General features: G+C 49.7%; 1 protein-coding gene across 1 annotated transcript in view; it reads right to left on the minus strand.

Annotated features, from left to right (window-relative positions):
- Window positions 1-21,765, minus strand: part of RASGRF1 (Ras protein specific guanine nucleotide releasing factor 1) — a 96,949-nt gene that overhangs the window by 14,949 nt on the left and 60,235 nt on the right. The window contains exons 14-23 of the mRNA XM_032794225.2: window positions 20,401-20,649; window positions 19,066-19,436; window positions 16,002-16,127; window positions 14,805-14,975; window positions 13,539-13,645; window positions 12,471-12,583; window positions 9,948-10,008; window positions 3,613-3,716; window positions 2,032-2,116; window positions 680-877 (exon numbers count right to left, since the gene is read on the minus strand). Of these exons, the coding sequence (XP_032650116.1) occupies window positions 680-877; window positions 2,032-2,116; window positions 3,613-3,716; window positions 9,948-10,008; window positions 12,471-12,583; window positions 13,539-13,645; window positions 14,805-14,975; window positions 16,002-16,127; window positions 19,066-19,436; window positions 20,401-20,649 (1,585 nt within the window). The remainder of the gene's footprint in view (window positions 1-679; window positions 878-2,031; window positions 2,117-3,612; window positions 3,717-9,947; window positions 10,009-12,470; window positions 12,584-13,538; window positions 13,646-14,804; window positions 14,976-16,001; window positions 16,128-19,065; window positions 19,437-20,400; window positions 20,650-21,765) is intronic.

Genomic DNA, 21,765 nt, shown 5'->3' on the forward strand with positions numbered 1-21,765 from the left:
AACTCCACAATTGAAATGACTGGTGTTACTGGCCAGTCCAAATGCCAGCATTAGCCGTGACACAGCAGTCGTTCCTTAGAAGTGTACTCCTGCAGCGTGAACAGTCCCCGGAGTGAAAGGGTCACCTGATGATAATACGTAAGTTAGGCTGTTTGCAATGATCTAAGAGTGTGAATCTATTTACTCCCTGGGTTTTTACTGTGGGTTTATCTTAGGTCATTCCAATGGAGATGTAAAAAGTGACAGAGTCCTGTGGCACCTTCTAGACTAACAGACGTATTGGAGCATGAGCTTTCATGGGTGAATACCCACTTCATCAGACGCATGTGGTGGAAATTTCCAGAGGCAGGTATAAATATGCAGGAAATTTCCACCACATGTGTCTGACGAAGTAGGTATTCACCCATGAAAGCTCATGCTCCAATTCGTCTGTTAGTCTAGAAGGTGCCACAGGACTCTCGCTTTTTACAGATCCAGACTAACACGGCCACCCCCCTCTGATACTCAAATGGAGATGTTCACAGTGGCTCCTTACACCATTTCATCACACCCCATGTGTAAGAAGAATCACTTCGGCACTGCTCCGTGGTACAGCACCTCGCACAATGGGTCCTGGGCCACGATGGGCTCCCAGGCACTACAGCGAGACATATCGTAAATAACGGCTATAACTATGTACCTGCTTGGATACTTTGAGCCATGTTTTCTTGAGCCGGAAGATGGCGCTGCGGTTCAGGGAGGAGGTGATCTCCAGGACAGCATTGTAGTTGTGCAGACACCTGCAGATATCCGCCACAGCCACCCACTTCTCAATGGCGCTCACCCTGGCACTGACATCCTCATTTCGGAGGATTTCGGAAGCTATCAAGTTACTGATCTGCAGGGAGATACAGGTTATAGTCCAGCGTGTCAGGAACACTTTCATAGCAGGGCTTGTACTAATAATTCATTGCAGACCTTTTACCCTGACACTCCTGTATTGCCCTTCTCAGCAAGAGCCACAGGACGGAACATGGCGGATTCTGCTGCAAGCACTTTCATAGCAGAAGGTGCTAAGTGCATGGTAGCTTTATGGCAGCAACACATTCTGAGACATCCAGCACTCTGGCATCTCATTCATTATGGTAATTTGACTATTGCCACCTCCTGGATTTCACAGAGACGGTAACCAACAGTACATGTATGGACCAGCTGCTGTGTATGTATGGACCAGGTGCGGTCCACTTACAAAATGTTCAGAGAGACCCTGCCTCGGCAGAGCACCTAAGCACACCCTTAACTTGAACTCTGAAGTCAATGGGATGTAAGCACATGCTTCAGTGCCTGTATCAACATTTTCAACTGGCCTGCAGCTGCCCTGTAAATAGGCACAGAGAGAGGGAGCTCAGGCTCTTTCTGATGGATATGGGGAATATTCTAACATGTTCAAACCTTGGCCCCTAGATCAGAGGCCTCATTTTCAGAGGGCAGAGCGATGGCTGCTGAGCATTTTGAAAGCAGGCCATGGATTTAGGAATCCAGATACAGATTTAGGGGGGAAATCTGGGGCCCCGAAGTCAAAGGGAGTTTTGCCTGAGACTCCAAGGGATTTCACTCTAGGAGCTGAACTTCAAGCATTCAAATTTGAAAATTTTGGCCCATGCTTTTCAGTTTGTATTTCCCTGGTCATTTCTTTTGGTCTGGGTAATAACACAGTTCCGGCATATTTTATGCTGAGATGAGTCCAAAACCCAAACCCTGGGCCCAAGTTTTCAGCTCAGATCTCCCTCTCCAGTGGGCCAGATTTGAACAACCCAAACTATGAGGAAGTTTGGATTCAGATTTCACCCTCTTGCATTGGGTCCGGGGGTTGGTTTGGCCCATTATAAGTGAACCAGATCAGCACATTCTACTGGGATTCTGTTCAGCCTCGTCTCCCACCATGGAAATCACCCTGGAAATGGGGTCAGTAAATCTCAGATGTAGGGTCTGCAACACAAGCCTTGACTCCTCCTACACCACCTGCACCACGCCTGCCTGCGCTGTACTTACATCGTTGAAGTGTTTAGTGTTCTTCATAATGTAAGGCGTCCTTTCGTTCTTTTCAAGCTTCATCCAACCTTGCCCAAAAAACTCTCTGCAAGTTACAAAATCCAGGATCAATTCTATTCCATCTCCCTGAGGTCACTGACTCTTCCTCATAACCTGCAGTGCCTGTGAAATACCTTGGGGAACGAGTTGTCACCAGGAGGGCTCTCACCCTTTCGAACAAAGCATCTGGATGTACGGGAAGAAGCTGCCTTCCTTCATTTAGAGAAAAACCGAGCAATGGCCAGCCTCAGTGGTGTCCCAGGCCAAATGACAGAAGAGGCTTGGTGACAGATACTTGCTCACAACTCATCACATGCAGGGCTAGAAAGGAAGTTCTCCCCAGTTCTCTAAGTCAGTGGTTCTCAACCAGGAGTCTGGGGCCCCCTGGGGGGCCACAAGCAGGTTTCAGGGGGTTCACCAAGCAGAACCGGCATTAGACTTGCTGGGGCCCAGAGTAGAAAGTTGAAGCCCCACTGTATGGGGCTGAAGCCCAGGGCCCTTGGTCCCACTACCTGGGGCTGAAACTTAAGCCTGAGCAATGTAGCTTTGTGGGGGCCCCTGTGGCCTGATGACAACTGCCCAGCTTGCTCTCCCCTAACGCCAGCCCTGGCTTTTATAGAACTTCCTTTTATTGTGGCACAGGTAGGCCGGGGAGTTTTGATCGTTTTGAGAGCCCCTGGCTCTAAGTCATCCCTGGAGCACTGAGCAGGGATTCTCTGCTAGAAGAAGGTTAATTTCCTGCATCTGCAAGAGCGCAGGTATTGTGCATCCACAGTGATACCAGCCAAACCGTGGCTGGTTTTATATCAGTACTGGACTGGGACACCACCGGGCCCAGCTGGCTTTGGATGAACGCCTGACCAGAAACCAGTGACTCTGGGAGGGGCCGGGACCACAGGCCACGCCCTAGTAGCATACGCACGTAAACTGGGGGAAATGCCACCAGCTCCATGGCTACCCTTAGCCCCGGGAGGGGTGAGGCAGGCCTGGCTCATGGGAAAACTCACTGCTCCCCATTTCAGCATCTGGCGGTGGAGATGCGAAGCAGTTTACAGACCGCAGAGCTGTGCTGACACTGGCTGGCAGCAGTGTGAACGTGCAGGGTGGGGTTTGGTTGGAAAAGCCCCGCTTAGGACAGGACAGGGCCTTGCCTTTGTGATGCCAGCCGGGGAGTGTGTTCATCTGCCTAGGCCACCCAGCTTGCAGGCACCTCCCCAACACTCCTACTTCCCCTTCCACCCGACTGGGTAGGCAGGAGCTGAGCCGGGGCCTCTCCCCAGCCACGCTGGCCAGCACGATGTGCTAAAGGCAGATCACTGCCCTCCTAGATTAGGGGGAGTCCTGAGGAGAACCATGACCCAGAGTTCCAGTTCCCGCGCACCCTATATACAGTGACAGTCCTGGAGTCTGTACAAGACTCTGCTATGCTGCAGGCGAATCCTGCCTGTATCATCATGCTGTAGACGTGAACATCACAACCAGCAACTGTCCGGCGCTGGGAGAAGTGCCAGAGTGTAATGCCCGGGAACGGTCAGTACTTACTCATATGGAATCTTCTTGAAGACCAGGTGATCCAACAATGTCAGCTGTTCTGCTATTTCCAAAGCGGAGTGATTTTCAAAGGGTTCTGCTTTGACTCCCTCAGCCTAAATTAAAGAGTCAACATGTGTTTTACTAGGACGAGTTAGTTAAGGATATATGAAGGATCATTTGCAATCTGTGCACTGAAATAAAATGAATATCAGAGCCAATACAGCTCTCCAAAATGTTACAACCCTGCTATATTAGCCAGAAACAAATAAGAATGCACCTTATGCAGCAAGCATCATTTAAAGGCCACATTGTGACCCCCTTACACACACTGGCCAGTTACTCACACGAGTATTTCCATTCTCTTAATGGGATTGTGTGTGTGAGTAACTGCTCACCAGTGTGGGCGAAGGGTCCAGCACCACACTCCTAGGCTACGTCTACATTACAAATCACTTCGGTATAACATGAAGTAATAATCAAATCAATCAATCAGTAATAATATGCAATAACTTGAATAATTCACCCCCAAGCTACTCCACCCCCAAGTGACGGGAGTTACATTGACCTAAACGCTATGTTGGCAGGAGAGCTCCCTCTGGCGGAGGGAGGAGTTATTAAGCCGATGGGAGAGCTCTCTCCTGTCAGCTTAGAGCGTCTTCATCAGAGATGCTGCAGCGGCACAGTCGCATCAGTGCGGCTGCGGTGCTATAAATGATGTAGTGTAGACACAGCCTTAGTTACCAGTGACCATACCCTGCCTGTGGTGCCCAGGCCCACAGATCTTTCTATGGGGTCATGAATATCCAGTAGTGGGTGTTCTGTGAACTACACCGACACACTTAGATAGAAAAGAAAGAGGAAGAGGAGCCCAGTTGTGTCCATAACGTCTTGGAAGTTGATTTTCTTTGAGGCTCAAATGATCTGTGCACATGTGAACATGGAGTCTCTGAGTTGGGTTGTTTTCTCGTCTGATCTACCCACATTTGGATCAGCACCACGAATTTCCAGGCAAAAGCTTCTTTGCTGTTGCTAGGCTGGTGACACCAAGGCCCCAGGTAAGCAAAACAGTTAAAGACAGGCTTAAGTCCACCCCACCCAGCTTAACTAAGCACATACTGGAGTGCTTTGTTGACCAGGGATAGACTTGACTGTGGCCCTAAAACAAAGCCCTGATCCTGTGTCCATCAGGTTAATAGGAATTTTGCCATTGGCTTTAATAGAAGCAAAACCCATCCTAGGCAGATGGATTTGTGAGAGGGCGACTTTACCAATGTCTGAGAATCTGCTCAGGTTAATTAAGGAATCGTCTACTTGCATGTGAGAATATACAAGCAATCAACGTTTACATTTAAATCATTTAAATGTTAACATGGAACAAACCAAGGAGCATTAATTCCTGTGAACAGCTGGCTTTTCACCCGACATCCTTGTCATCAAGTACTTACTGACTTGGATCAGGCCAAGCCTTGCTCCTCTCTTCGGTCAACTGAGCAGATTGAGCTGCCTGAGTCTATCAGGACAAGGCAGGTTTCTAATCCTTAAATCATTCTTGTGCCTCTTCTCTGACCCCTCTCCAATTTATCAACATCCCTCTTGAACTGTGGGCACCAGAACTGGCCAGAGGATTCCAACGTTCGCACCAGTGCCAGACACAGAGGGAAAATAACCTCTCTGCTCCTACTTGGTACTCTCCTGTTTATACATCCCAGGACTGCATTAGCTGTTTAGACCACAGCATCACACCGGGAGCTCATGCTCAGCTGATTATCCATCACAACCCCCAAATCTTTCTCAGAGTCCCCGGTTCCCAGGATAGAGTCCCCCATCCTGTAAGTGTGGCCGACGTTCTTTGTCCCTAGATGTAGGACTTTACGTGTTGAAATGCATCTTGTTCACTGGCACCCAGTCTACCAAGTGATCAATAGCGATGCTAGTGCTTGAGCTTAAAAATACTAGTTCCAGGTTATATAGAGCCAATGGGATCATTTGTAACAAGCACAAAAATTCCCCACTGCCTCCACCAAGCAAAGCAACAGCAGATGACTGCACCAGTGTGACTGATGGGAGAAGTCAGCCCAGAGCATTACAACTTGAGATGAACCAAAACTGGAATTTCATATCCCCACCCCTGCACTTTTTAGGAGACAAGGTTCAGATCTGAATCCCTGGCGAGCAAACCCACCTCTCTGGGTCTGGTTCTGCAGTGGCTCTAAGAGTGAGAGCACCTATCTTCCGATTCTGGTTTGGGCTAAAATGGTTGGCAGCTCAGAACAGTGAGATTCCATCAATTGGCCCCAAAATGTCGCCATGACTGGTCACAAGACTTCACAGTTTGAACCATGTCCCCTACCTAATCCAGAGCCAGGCCTGAACGCTGCCTCCTCAGACCTACTGTAACACTGTCGTCCCCTTTAATCCAGGTCCAGAGAGATCAGTAGCCAGCTGAGGCACATGCTCTTGGCAAACCAGGAAAACACAGACCATCACAGCTTCCGTCTCCCCCAGAAAACAAGCAGACGTTCTATCCTCCCAGCAGCCGGCAAGAGGGGATTTGGCAGACTGGGTAACTTGAACTGTCAAGGCCATAAGGAAACGAGGAACAGATTGTGCCAGGAGCCATCCAGGCTAGAGACATGGTCAGTGCCTGACTGGGGCCTCAGTCTAAGAGAAGTGCCGTGATAAGGGATTTCTAAACCGGTGATTGCTGTGCCCCTGGCTACTGTGTGGGGTGCACAGCACTCATGTCCCTGCTCGTCCTCTGCATGGCAGCTTGCCTGACTCTCCCTGGGGAAAATAGTCTGTGCCCTCAGCTCACACCTTCATGGGTATTAGCTGCCTGAAAGGGCACAGGAGATGTAAGGCAAGGCCAGGCCACGTCCCCCCGCTCCCTCCAACTGGCTGGCTGTGGAGCGGAGAGCACAGTGCATCCCCTGAGAGCGTGGTGGGGCCACCGCTCTGGCATGTGCTCCCCTGGAGGGATTCTGGACGACTTTGCTGCAATTCGTCCTAGTTGCTCCCATGTGCGACACAGCCCCCGTACAGTCCCCCAGCATGCCAGGGGTGCCTGCCCCATGCCCACAGCCCATCCTCTGACAGAAGAATGCGTGCCAAAGGAAGTGGTTGCATTGTTCTATCCTGCACAGCGTGCCATGTAATATAATACGGTCTTTGATCTGAGCAGCGGCCCAGCTCTGTTCAAGGAATTATAGCCAGGCATACTTTGCTGCTTCTGCACGTCTAACCTTGGTTTAGTTCTGTGAGTATCCACAGTGCAAAGCATGAGGGGCACTTGTCTAGCTGCTGGGGGGGAGTTGTGTACCTTGGTCAGTCATGGCAAGGGGGCAGCTGTGAAGTGGCCTGCGCATGCAGGAGGGGTGAAATGCAAGGCTGCGTCTCCCTTCTCCGATTCATTTTTTAAAGTGGATTTTGATAGAGCTCTTTGTCCTCAGAACAGGAACAGAACCTCCTAGCTACTCCAGCAAACAAAGAGAATTCAGAATGGTGTCTGGCGTTCCCTGTGCAAGCAGACATCATGGGGAAGAGGATGGGGAGAGACACCCTCAAACACAAGCTGAATTAGACCCGGGTTCCCTCCCCAGCAGAAGCACTGGAGTGTGCTAGCAATCTCTAGGCTGCTCACCTTAAAATACTGGTTGGCTCTGCTGAGCAGCTGACTCCAGTCTCGTTGACAGCAGCAGGCTAAAAGCCAGCCAGGTGGAACAGGAGTCAAGAGGCTCATTAAAGTCTGCTGCAGGCCAAAGGGAATTGTTCTGTACAAATGGGTTCCAGGAAGAAAATGTCAAAGTGGATTTTCTCTGTGAAAATCTCTAATGCCCATAGAGTCAAGGAGGCATATCAGCAGGCCTCGTGCCAGCCAAATTGGGGCCAGACTACCCAAATGGAGGCTACAGCAAACACTTTACACTGCAAGATAAACAGAACTTTAACTACTTTGATACCTGGGAAGCTATTAGAGCAGCAATGGGCAAACTACAGCCCATGGGCCGGATCTGGCCTGTGAGCTGTGTTAAGCCGTCCCTTGAGCTCCCGTTGGGGAGCAGGATCAGGGGCTTGCCCCCTTCTGGCTCTCCAGCTGGGGAGCACGGTCGGGGGCTGCTCCACACAGCTCCCCGGATGCCGTGGCATGGCCTCGCTCCAATGGGAGCTGCACGGGCTGTGCCTGCGGATGGGGCAGCGTGCAGAGCCACCTGGCTGCAGCTCCGCGTAGGAGCTGGAGAAGGGACATGCTGCTGCCTCTGGGAGCCGCTTGAGGTAAGTGCCGCTGGGAGCCTGCACCCCCCTGAGCTTCTCCCCATGCCCCACCCCCTTGCCCTGATCCCCCTCCCGCCCTCCGAACCCCTCAGTCCCAGTCCAGAGCACCCTCCTACACTCCAAACTTCTCATCCTCAGCCCTACCCCAGAGCCTGCACCCCAGGCCGGAGCCTGCCCCCCTTCCCAGACCCCAACCCCCTGAACTCCTCATTTCTGGCCCCAGAGCCCTCACGCCCTCCTGCACCCCAACCCCAATTTTGTGAGCATTCATGGCCCACCATACAATTTCTATTTGCAGATGTGGCCCTTGGGCCAATAGGTTTGCCTACTCCTGTATTAGAGCAACGTATAAAACATTCAGTTTGCGAATACTTGGCAGATGAACTACAGCAGAGCAGGTTTAGATCAAATCTCAGGGAAAACTTCTCCACTGTAAGAACAGTGGGACAATGGAACAGAGGCCTAAGGAGGTAGTGGAAGCTGGAGCCACCTGTCTGGGATGGGTTAGAAACAACAAATCCTGCATCTTGACGGGGGCTAGACAAGATGACCCCATGGTCCCTTCTAACCCTTTGATTCTATAGTAGGGACAAAATGTGGAAATGCTGCCAGGGACGAAAATTAGGTGAAAACTCAAGATGGGCCTGAACCAGAGCCCTGAATCGGAACATCCTGGAGCTTTGTAGGCATGCAGAGTTCAACATCCAGACCCAGACCTGGTCTCAAAGTCCATGATTAGGGTGAAATGGAACCTCAAATCAGAACAAGCCCAAATGACTGAGTGTGCATGCACATGTTTAACATCCAGAACGCAGTGCGGCCAACTCTTAGAGGAGTTCACTGAGAGTCTTGCAGCACTTGGTGTTGTTCCTAAAATCTCAGCTGCTGGGATTAAGAGACTGCACAAGAATCTCCACATTCTTTGTTTAAGTTTCTAGCCCTCAGGATTGTAGAGAAAAGCTTGAAAACATGAAGTGAATGAATGCTAAAGAACCAGGAACCAGAAGGCAAATAAAAAGAAGACAACATTTATTATTTTGATAAATCTCCTGATTTTTAAGCTACTCTCATAATGTTTGGGACCTGACTCAGGATTTTTGAAGGTGTGGGGCTGGCAATACTGAATGGGACTCAGTCAGAACGAGCACTCAAATATTGATACATGTTACACGTGTCTGGGGATTTGCCAGCACAGGGGAAAAGCCACCCTTTGGTGAACCCAAACCCTGATGTATGGGGGTTTGTTATTTCAGTCCAGTTCCTGGTGAAACCTGTACACAAATTCTGCAGACATGAAGAGAGTTGTGTGACCAACTCCCCATGCACTGTGCTGAAACTGTGTATTACTTTTCTGTGGCTCTAGGGGAGACAGTGTTCAGCTGTATTGCACTGGGTACAGTTATGCCAATAATTCACAATCAATAACTTGTTGGATGAAATTTGACTTTTTGCCTGCGAGCAGATTAACTTCTCATGTGTGTCCATTATTTTAATCTGTGCTAGGAATAGGTTTTACATTTGTTTTACTCTCTGATCCAATCACAATTAGTTGTATTTCTTGGTTAGATAGTTTCTGTCCCAGATTGGATGAGCACAAGAGCCCTTCCACTAGAGGTACTTGTGAGTGTGTGAATTTAAAATTCATTGCAGAGGGGACTTTGAAATCTGCTTTCCATGAATGTGTGCTAGTGAACACGACTAGTGCAACGTTCACGGGAAGCTAACACAAAAGGCAAAGCACAGGCACATAAAAACATTCAAGCATAAATTCTCTAGACATTCTGTGCATTATCTACCCAGCTTTAGCGCCAGATGATTCACAGAGTAACAGAGAGCCGTATTTTAGGAAAGAGCCTGAAGAAAATAATCTCTGTTGACAATCACAAAGGGACAGGGTTACATGACAAATCGAGCAGTTCAAATAAAGCACTGCTGGAGGGATTACAAGCCGATCAGACTAACATACATCTAGGCTATGCAAAAACTGACTGCGTGTCTCATAGCAGAATATTAGTAATTCACTCTATCAGCTTGATGGTAATTAAAAGAAGTGAGGGGAGAAAAGCATTTACCATCTGTATGATCTCCTCCAGTGTTATCTGGTTATCTCCTGGATCTTCCTGAGTCAAAGTCCTATGCAAGGAAAAAGCAGTGTTACTTTAGCTGAAACAACAACAGGTTGTATGCATTCCTTGGCTCAAGAGCAGTGGTTCTCAACCAGGGGTACACATACCCCGGGGGTAGGCAGAGCTCTTCCAGGGGGTACCTCAACTCACCTAGATATTTGCCTAGTTTTACAACAGGCTCCATAAAAGGCACCAGCCAAGTCAAGACAAAACTAGTTTCATACAGGCAATGACTTGGTTCTCCCGCTCTATGTACTATACGCTGACATGCAAGTATAATTATATTTCAACTGATTTATTTTGTAGCTATATGGTAAAAAGGAGAAAGTCATCAAGTTTTCAGTAACCGTGTGGCTGTGACACGTTTGTATTTTTATCTCTGGTTTTGTAAGCAAGTCATTTTTAAGTGAGGTGTAACTTTGGGGTATGCAAGACAAATCAGCCTCCTGAAAGAGGTACAGTAGTCCAGAAAGCCTGAGAGCCACTAATCCAGAGCACAGCTTTACATTTAGAGTTTCATTCAGTTGATATTTTGATAGAGTAAACTTTTAGGAGTATGGAAGAAGCTGCTTCTGTAGAGTCAGATTTGTCACTTTACTTATTTAAAAAGAAAAATTGTGACCTCAGATCCCTGTAAGTCCAGCTCCCACTGGGGTCGGTAGGGGTCTGCAAACTTAGCTCCGCACACTGAAATGGTGTGAGCCTGTGGGAAGTGGTGGGGTCTGTGTCTTTGTCCCACAGGCCTATGTGGCTATTGCACACCACGGCCTCCCATTGACTTTGGTGGGAATGCCACATGCTGAGTGGCCGTAGGCTCAGTGTAACGAACACAAGCAGCGCCATCCTAACATCAGTCAACACAATTACTGAATAGAGGAAGCTCCACAAGCTGCCTTTGTTAACTAGCACACAGCACAGACAGCCCTGCCCATGCTCACAAAGCATACGCCAAACAGTGACGGCCGTGGAGGATAGGAACTGTGTGACTGGCTCCCAGCACCAGGAGTTTTCTAGTTAAGGCTTTGGGCCTGCAAGTCCTCGTGCGCAGGGAAGCAAGGCATGCTGGGCTGCTGCTTTCCAGATACAGGCTGACGGGAGACTGTCCCTGGTGCACAGAAGGTTAAGCATGAGCACCTGTGCACCGAGGCAGCAGCACATCTCAACCCGCCCCCCCCCCCCACTTCTCTTCATTGCAAGTTAAAAAAAAGAGGTAGCAGGTGTGTTGGAAATGGGCAGCCCTTAGCATGCCAAGGGGTCCATGGCATGGCTCAGTCCTGCCATCCGGTATTCTGGTGCTGACGGCTCCTCCTGCACAGAGTGCCAGTGCAGTCAGCAGGACTCCCAGCAGGGATAACTCACCATGCTGCAGTGCAGGACTGGCCAACAGCTCTTACTGTGAGGATCCCTGGGTCTGTGGGTCCCCAGGCAGCCTGTGCAGCCACCATCCGGCAGCTGGTTAGTAACTGGTGGGCTGAGTGGCCAATGGAACCCTGGCCCCACCAGAAGCACCGCACACAGGTGTCCTGATTTGAGGAGCGACCAGCCCCGACTAAACCAGCTGCAATATTTAAGCCAGGAGGCGGCACAGGAAGTTGTCTGGCCAACTGGGTGAATTCCTGGTTGGCTGCTACCTTGGACCCTGCCACCTCACCTGGCTCCTGAGCCCGGCTCTCCTCCCTTGTCTTGGTTCCTGCCCCTGATCTCCGACTCTGGCTTCAGCTCTGTGCCGGACTCTGATCACCCAAGCCCCAGTCGTGACACTTACTCCTGCTGCTGACCTCTGGAACTCGCTCCCTCCTCAGGGCGCTACCAGCCATCAGAGCGGGTTACACGTCCCACCTCTCTCCCTCGCCTGTGGGGAGCTGGGTGTTGGGCAGGGCTGGCAGAAGTGGTGTGGGACTCTGGAGATCATGCAGGGGCAGGTGATTAATTTCTATTCTATTTATGCTGTTGTTATTTATCTGATTCAATTGGGGGAACTGAAGGGTCTGTTTATTTCATATAAGCTTTCATGGGTGAATACCCACTTCATCAAACACGGGTATTCACCCACGAAAAAGCTCATGCTCCCATACATCTGTCAGTCTATAAGGTGCCACAGGGCTCTGTCGCTTTTTACAGATTCAGACTAACCCACCTACCCCCCCCCGATACTTTATTTAGTTTGTTGTTCATGGAGTATCGAACGGTGTCCAGGGCTGTGGAGGGGCTTTTACTGGAGCTTGTAAAAATCTCAATATATAAACTCAGTCTGGGTAGGGAGTAACTTGCCTCTCTTACAGCAGTGTCACTGAACAGAGAATCTGGCCCATCTTTGATGTCTGCTTTCTGAATCATATCATCTAATTACTGGTAAAACAGCTCAGAGAATATATTACTCCCCCTCCATCCTGGTGAAAGCAGGTAGCAGCTGCTAACAGGCAGCATAATGCTTTGGAAAAACAGGCATTCCCACTAATGAGCCTTTACCTTATGATATTGGCTGCTGCTTTTCTCTCCTGGGTCAGGAGCTCAGAATCATGTATAACTTCTTCCAGAAAGCTGATCACTTTACATTTTAGTTCATCATTGGTTTCAAAGTCCTGCCAAAAGTATGTACCATTAAAAGGTTTCACACATTTTATTCAGATTATAGCACATTACAAGCAGGTTCACCGTCTGTCTTCCCTTTAAAAATCTCTCCACCATTAATCACTATGTTATCTCTGCCCGCCAGAAGAGACAGAACATGCTGTCTGTCCTCCTAAGGAAGAGAAACAGCTTGTCCTCTTGTCAGTTACAATCTGCTCCTGCCGCAGAAGATCTTCAAGAGAGGAATTCAAAAGGGAGGGCACTGTACTTACTTTGTTCTTTGCATTACATCATAAGCGGCATCTGGACAGAGCAGAGTTTGGGCACAATTGTTAACAAACAGCATGGCTGCTGCGGCTCCACACTCTGCCACAAACCATGCCAGCATTGAGGGGCAGGTGAGAGAAGGGGGAATGGTGCCACAGAGAGCTGAGCAGCCGTCAGTCCATTTTCATCCCTAACTCTTCCTACAACCCCATTCTCTCGCACACAGAAACCCAGCCCACTGCTGTGACCCAGCCTTGCATTTCTGTACCCAGGTTGGAAAACCAATGAAGAGTCTGTTGCTTTGGATGCTCTGCACGTTACATTGCCATAACGTCAGGGACTGTTCTGTTCTGCATCTGCAGATTCCTCAGCCTCCCCTCTTCAGCAGGTGGGAGCTTTTCTCTACTTGTGTGAATGATACAAATACGGGAAAAGGCTGATGACCACCATGCTCAGCCAGGAAGCGTACGGTGGCATTCACCCCCAGCAGAGAGCCCATATAAGGCCTACTCAGGACTGGAGGGATCCAGTGGGCCCTGTACAGGGCCCTCTGCACCGGGTGAATTTCACCGTAATGAACAGGCCGGCTCATCGTACCATTATTGTTCAGTAAAATCTCATCCTATTGCCTCAGCGCAGCCTCTGCCTCACACAGCCACAGAGACGCAACCATCCCTTTGTCCCAGGGCTAACAAGTACCTGCGAGTGTTTGGAGACCCAGTGGCGCAGAACATTGAGAACTCTGTTGGTTGCCGCTCTCCTTATCACGAACTCTTTGTCCCCATTCCTTTGGTCAGGGGGAAAGCCTAAAATCATTGCAAATAACTTAGCACATATACAATTATTTTAGGAATTACTTAAAATATTCACAATTTAACAGAAATAATGTAAAAAAGCCCAAATGGCCAGTTAACACACTCTTAAATGTAAAGGTGAACTCTGAGAACTAGAACTGGCTGTAGGCAGAGGCTCTGGTTGCTACACGATAGAGCTATGTGCGTTCAAGCACTAGGATTTGTGTGTGCAAATAAAACTGCACGTGCAAGTGGAGAGTTGGCATTTCCACATGCCAATGGATGGGTGCAATACAATACAATAGACTGAGCATCATCTGCACAGGGCTAAATTGTCTGGGACCTTTTTCTCTCAAAGTCCATCCTTCCCACTGTGCCCAGCTACCGCATCTGTGAGCAGCCTGTATGCTGGAGCTGTGGGACACCCCCCCATCCCTGTGGTGGAAAGGCTAACGGGCATTCCTGCACTCAGGTGCACCTGCAGAGCATGCTCCACCTGGAGTAGTGGAGTTTAAATGGGTGAGACTGGCCAGAGAAGGAGGTGGGGAGTTTTCCCAGGAACAGGGACAGCTACTGCCCCAGTAACACGGGGAGCTCAGGCTGAGGCAGGTGCTAACCTTTCCCTTCAGCCCCATTTGAGGCAGTTGGACCTGACAAGCTGCATACGAGCGAAGGCCCTGGAGGGCTGCGGTGCGCTGGGGAAGCGCTGCTAAAGGCTAGTGACAAGGGGACTGTGAATTGGTGCTGAAAAGGACTCAAGGAGTGAGCTGAACTCCCACTGGGAACAGTGAGATTGCCCACAAGTGGGGGCTCATGTTGGGCACCCAGGGGCAAGAGACTCAAAGCTACCATGGCTCAAGCCCAAGCTGAGGGCCAGCCGACTACACCTGGCCACTGGTTTCTTTGGCCGGAGTTCGCTGAATCTGCGGCTGCTGCATGATCTAGTGTGCAGTGGGTCATCTTTGGTCTATTTTTTTTAAGGGAAGCATCCTATTGAATAATATGGGATGATGCTGTATTTATTTGGGGGAAACAGTAACCAGATACAGCGGTGACGGTCACCCTAGAAATAAACTGTTTGTACTGTACTCCACACTTGTGCAGCTCACGTTTCTCTTCAAGTGGGATAACTGCAACCTGCCCCAAGCTACAGAGCATTGTTTTCCCTCACCTGCACTTGCTAATGACATCCTTCGATATTTCTCCTTGGTCGGGGTGCCCTCGTTGGCTCCAGCGGTCGCTATTGCAAAAGCGGAAGCAGCTGACAGGGCACTGCGGTTACTGTCAAGCTCCCGGCAAGACGTCATAACGACTCCATTGTTATAAGAAAACAATGAGAAATCTAGAAAAGGAAGCAGGAGAACAATGGTAGGTATAGAAGAGAAAGGTTCTCTCCTCACCTTTACCATTTCATTTAACCATTTTCGCCTGGGACCAAATGCTGCCCTCGGAAACGCATGAACAACATCCCCAGAATTCATTGCACAACTGCCACCGTCTCAGCTTTAGCAAGGCGTAAACCAGGAGTGTTCTACAGAAATGAAAACTCTCTCTCAAGGGGGAGTTTATGAGAGGATTCTATCCTCCATCTAGGCTTTATTAAACATCTCATTGAATGATGGAGTTCTCTGTTCAATCCTGCAGAATGGTTAGAACATACAGAAAGATTTTCATGTTCTCTAGGCATTTTCCCACAAAGCTATGCAATACTTACTTCTTGTGTGCACAGTCTATTCTCACACACACACACACACACACCCTGACCCCTTTATGGGATGCAAGCCTAGTTTCCTCCCTGGGACACCTTGCACAGCACAGACGTCTGAGGCAGACATAAACGATGATGCCGCACTGGTTCTTAGGTCTTGCAGTTCAGAGCCCAGGTTGAATGGCTTCACAGAGGGACTCTGGCTAACAGAGTTTCTGAAGCACACTCCAGTTGTTGCTCAGGTTGCTAACCCCCTCAGAAAGGAAAGGAGAACTATTAATGACAAGACACTCAAAGAGCGTGGCTCCTAGAGTCATCCCAGAGCTCACATCATCACAGGAACATTCACTGCAGAATGCATTGCAGCCCTGGGGGAGGAAGGTACTCATCCACGAGGCCAGAGCGCAACATCTGCAGGACATAGGTGCAACTAGACAAAACCCTGCCCCCGTCACCACTCTTTCAGAAAAAAAAAAAAATTCAAGAGAAAGGTCCTGCTTTTCTTTCCATATGCACCAGTTTTACATCAGTGTATTTCCACTGACTTCAGTGGAACTTCTCCTGATTTACTCCAGTGGAGCTGAGAGGAGAATCAGGTCCAAAGAGTGAACGTAGCTGTGCAAATATCCCAGGTGCTAGATGAGTTTCTGCACACGATACCTGATGAATTTTTGCATTTGACGGCTTTAGGGGTAGTTGGAGATTTCGTTGGTGAGGTCTCAGTTTCTGCTTCATCACTCTGGTTTGGATCAGTGTCTGACTCCTCCCGAACTGATACCTCAGAACCTGGAGAAAACAAGCAGCTGGTTCAGATTCCCCACTTGTGACTGTAGATACCGCAGCAAAACAAGGTTTGGAAGCAGGCGCAGACCAGCCACATTTTAGCTCCTTCAAATCTCTCTAACATCCAAAAGGGATTTGCTACCCTGCTTTATCCAGCACAGGACACACTAGAATCAAAAGCACCAAAGTTCTGTGGCCTGAGAATTATTTTTGATTTTTCTTTTGTCCTTAAATCATAAAACGTTTTGCACAATTAAACTGCTCACTGTCTGACCTGGGTAACCCACAAGTCTTTACACAGCTCGGAAAGTTATTCAGCTTTAGTTGCCACATGGCATGTAAATAACTGCAGCTGACTGCATTCATGGGGTCTGAGAGTTCTACACGGGAGTGGCTCGGTCGGGCTCAGGAGATGTAGGCTCTGTTTATTGGTAGTGAGCCTGGTAACAGAACTGCTGAGCAACACAACAGCCTACTGCAATTTAAACCTGGCTGTAAGGTCCCTGGGATGGAACAGATGGATAACAGTGTAACACGGGGAATTTATACTGGTCATCCATTGAGAACTTCATGCCAAACCACTAAGTATAATGGGAAGGGGGGTTCCATGAAGCGTATCCTAGAATACACCCCACTTGTACATCCCAGGCCATTTCAGAATGTCACCACATGGGCCTTTGTTCTTCTGCCTGGCTCAGGGCCTCTGATTGTGTGCATCCAATCCCCAGTGGGTACAGTTCATGGACCCAGGTCAGAGTGCACTTTGTACACTCAAATAACAACATTTGCACAGAGATGAGGTGTGTGCGTACAAATGAGAGTGCCCACAGAACACCAGGGGGCCCTAGTGCATATCTGACCAATGGAACTTTTGCTCGTTAAACATGCAAACACTTTTCTTGGTAGCTTCAGAATTAAGGGCGGAAATGTCTGGTGGTGAGAGCGCAGGACGTGCCCAGCAAGGGATGGAAGGCTGCATGGCAGCGTGTTCACAACCCATGTAAAATTGGGCAGATTGTAGGAGGCGCATGTGTTAATTGGGAGTAACTAGCTATAGATCTGTCCATCTCTTTCTCAGCCACTCCCTTTCAAACAACGTTTTCTGGACTTTTGAGGCCAGATTCTTAGCTAGTGTAAATCATAGAATCGTAGGACTGGAAGGGACCTCGAGGGGTCATCTAGTCCAGTCCCCTGCACTCTAAGTATTGTCTAGACCATCCCTGACAGGTGTTTGTCCAACCTGCTCTTAAAAATCCCCAATGATGAAGATTCCACAATCTCCTTAGGCCATTTATTCCAGTGCTTAACCACCCTGACAGTTAGGAAGTTTTTCCTAATGTCCAACCTAAAGCGCCCTAGCTGCAATCTAAGCCCATTGCTTCTTGTCCTATTCCCAGAGGTTAAGGGGAATAATTTTTTTCCCTCCTCCTTGTAACAACCTTTTACGTACTTGAAAACTGTTACCATGGCCCCTCTTAGTCGTCTCTTCTCCAGACTAAACAAACCGCAGTGTTTCAGTCCTCCCTCAGAGGTTATGTGTTTTCATCGTTTTTGTTGCTCTTCTCTGGACTTTCTCCAATTTGTCTTCATCTTTCCTGCAATGGTTGTAGCTCCACAGAAGTCAGAGGAGTTTAGCTTATTTACACCAACTGGGGATCAGGCTCTTTGGCTTTGATAACTTCCAGGGAGATGCTGACAACATCAAAGCAGGAATTTTCGCTGACCCGTGATAAACCACTGTAGTCATCAGTAACACTGTGTTCCCAAGACAAGCGGTGAAGGTTTGGGAATGTGTCTGAACCGTGGCTTGTGACATGCCTCTCCCAGCAGCAGTTCGACATGGGCCTCATTTAGTTCAACGTACTGCTACTTGCTGACCCTGCACTCCTTAGACAGGCCAAGCTCCCATGGCCCCCATTAGCCAAACTCTGCCCTCACTTGCACCATGCGACTGGGCTGGCGCAAAGGGGGCGGGGCCTGGATTTGGCAAAGGACAGGCCAGTTCTGAGTGACCTGCAGGACTGGCTCCCTGCTGGCGCAGCTTGGACACAAAGAGAGATATTTTGTAAAGCTGCCCTTTGCTCTTGCACCCACAAACTGCAGGTGCAAATAACTGCGACTGTCAATCAGATGGAGAGACGGTGCCAGGCCTGCTAAGCTAATATGCTCTTCCCAGTACTTGACCCGGAGGGCTCTGGTCAGAGCTGTAAGTGACGGGAGACCTGGCTTACGCCGGGTGGGTGTTTAATCCCAAATCCCGGCACTGAGCAGCTGGAGGGGCTGGGCAGTTTGCCAGGCTCAGAGTGTCCCTCCCCACGGATTGTGCTGTGAGCCAGGGTTACAATGACACTTGGCCAGCTTTGGTCTCCCCTTCCTTTCTCCTGCTGCGACTTTCTGACATTTATAGGTCTGTGTTTTGGTGTCAGCTGGGGTAGCCGGGGGCCTGCCCAGCCAGGGGCCAGCACAATCCACCTTCTACCTGTGGTATGGCAGTTGTGTTCCCACCCGGCTCGGGCTGTCTTCCTTCAGCACCTTATGTGGCCATGTTGTGATCCAATGGGAGTCTCCATGGGTCCTGGCCTCTCCATGTCGCCAGACTCACACTCCACAGCTGTTCTCTGAGTGCCAGCACTGCCGCTGGCCTGACTTCACTTCTCCACAGCCCAAGCACAATGTGTTTGCTCCCAAATCCCTCTCTAGGCACCTCCAGACATTTTCTTCCCCACGTTATGTTGGTTGGATTGCTGCACGGTCCCTGCAGGCTGGGGTACGTTTCATGGCCTCTTGCATGTGAATTATACATTTCTGCTAAAGCCTACAAATGCATCACACTCTTTTCTTGAGACACAAAACTGGGCCCATTTCTACTGCCTCCCTCTGCTCAGATCCCCACTGTTTGCCCGAGAACCTCACACCAGCCTGTGAAACAACAGTGACTTACTTGGCTTGCTTGGAGGAGTCTCCTCTTGTTTTTCGGATGCAGTTTCACCTTCATCAGGTATTTTATTGGGGTAGTTACTGGACACATAAAGTTTGTTTATATCAAGAGTGGTCTTACTAAAGGGTGACATGGAAGAGTACATGCTTGCATAGCCATTGGAGGAGCAACTCAGTGCAGCCAGGTCCAGAGCCTTCCCTCCCGTGATGATGGGGATGTTTAAGGACAACTTCCGCCTTCTGCTCGGCGAGGACGACTTGGTGATGGACAGCGGGGGAGGGGATGAGAATTTCCGATTTGCTCTCGGAGATTTGGGCGGCTCGCCATAAAGCAGTTTGGTGTTCTGGCTGCTTGCAAACAAGAGCTCCAGTGACCTGGGTTAAAAAAAAAAACGATTCCCATTCATGCTGCTTTAAAGCTAGGGTGACCATAGGTCTCCTTTTGGCCAAGACAGTCCCTTTTTTTCAGCCCTGTCCCAGGCATCCTGACTTTCTTGGCAAAACTGGGCATTTGTCCCTTTTGCTCTTGCCAACTGATCATCAGCTGACAAGAGCAAACTGGACAAATGCCCAGTTTTGCCAGGAAAGCAGGGTGCGACCTTCAGTGGGGTGCGACCTTCAGTGGGGTGCAACCCTAGCGGGGTGCCTGGGAACACGTGGAGGGGAGGGGACAAGCGGCAATGCCAGCCCTGCGCAGGAGGTGGGGCTTGGGAGAGCAGCTTGGGCTGGTGGCAGGGGATCTTGGGCCAGCCCCACATGCAGGGGGTACGGGGGCCTCAGGCTGCTCCCAAACAGGCAGGGGGTAGAGGGGGACCTCGGGCCAACCCCAAGCAGGCAGGCGGCAGGGGGGCCTTGAGATCCCACTATTCAGCCCAAATCTTCCCCTTCCTAATTCTGCCCTCTTATTCCTCGTTCCAGCTCTTTTTAATGTTCTGAACAACTCTGCTTTTGCCTTGATTTTTGTAGACTTATATTCCCAAGTCAATGCTTAGCCAAAGCTAAAAGTAAGATGGTGGATAAGGGGGGAAAGCTGGGCCATTACAGTCTGAGCAGAGGTAACGGTAGCGTTAACATTCTCAAGGAACTTTAAAGAACAACACTCCAGCCAAATGAAATGTATGGGGGAGGGGAGTCATCTGAGCATTTTACAGACAGGGAACGGAGATACAAGTGAATGTATGTCTTGCCCAGCATAACCTAGCAAGGGACTGAGGGAGCCGGGGAAAGAACCCAGGAGTTCTGACTTCTGAGCCCCTTCCCCTAGCCCTCAGAACCCAGGCCACTTCCCCGCAGGTGTCAGGGCTCCGGTTCATGCACAGAGAAGGCGGAGCAGCCTCACCTTGCAGGAATTGCACTGATGGGTTTCTTGTAGATAGTGATAAGTTTGTCCAGAACGACGACCGCTGTGGTGAACACCCGGTATGAATGCAGAAAGGTGTTGAGAAAGTCGATGCTGAGGAACCGCAGGTCTGTCAGCCTCTCCAAGAGCCGCTCCACACTTGCATAGCGGATCTGAAGGACCTTGCACGAATTCATCGTTTTACTGAACCTAATGTCGACATCGTCACAGTACAAGCTGGCATCAGACCTGCAGAAACAGAATCTCTCTGTTCCAGCCTGGAGTGACACCACTGCACTGTGCAGGCAGATACACTTCACCTGGATATCCCTACGTGGGGCACAGAGTGAGACAGTGCTGGCTCCCCATGGTTAACTGAACACTGGTGCCTCTTAATTAACATTCTGCTTTGTGAGCTTCCCAAGGGGAATGTGACAGTCCCATCCCAGCGTGCATGGAAACACTCTGGGATATGCAAGAGGGGCAGATTTGCTGTAAATGAGTTAATCCTTGAAGTTCTGCAGTGACTGCGTGTGAGAAAGCAGCTGCGCAGAACGGCCCACAGCCCCTGCCCGCTGCGGGTGGGGAGGGGGTTGTCAGAATTTAGGGAAGTGTGCACTGTTACTGTGGCTTCTGCACAACCAGGTGCCTCAAAGAGGGTGCAGGATGGCCAGGCATCAGCTGGAGCCTGATTCAGCAAGAATTTTGCTGGGGAGTCCCACACAACAGACGCAGGTGCACAGGCTGCACCACCCTAGAAAATGTACAGAGGACTCCCCATGCCATGCCATGCCAGCTGGGTATGGGGGAGAAAGAAGAGTCACAGCCCTGCCCTCCCCGAGACTGCAATAAGATCTGTGGAGTTACTGCAGGGATGATCTGGGCTCATCCCCTTCTGTCACAGGGAACAAAGGATCAGCCAAACAGCTCAATACTGCTTTGCGGTTAGGGGTAACTAGAATGAAATGGGGTCGAGGGTGGAAACTTTCTGGCCCCAGGGGTATTGGAACAATGTGTACAATAGGGGTGCTGAAAGCCTATGACCCAAACTGTAAATCCTGTGTATGATGGAAAGCACTTCAAGCCATGGGATGCGGCCGCAGTAACCCCAGCACCTCTAGTTCCAGCACCTCTGCCTGGCATTGATAAGAGCTAGAGCTGACTCCCTGGATGGAGAAAAGTGACTGTGGACCAGGAGGAACACGATGGTGTGATATTATTGATATAAACTGGGACCATATAGAACATGGGTTGCAACCAAGATCCTGTAGTGGCATCAAATCCTATGTAAAGGGGGTCATATAAGGTGTCTAAGACCAGGTTACGGGTTACTGGTTATGATTATGCTGTCTGTATGTCTGTATC

This window comes from Chelonoidis abingdonii, chromosome 9 (assembly GCF_003597395.2).
Source record: "Chelonoidis abingdonii isolate Lonesome George chromosome 9, CheloAbing_2.0, whole genome shotgun sequence".
Lineage (NCBI taxonomy): Eukaryota > Metazoa > Chordata > Testudines > Testudinidae > Chelonoidis > Chelonoidis abingdonii.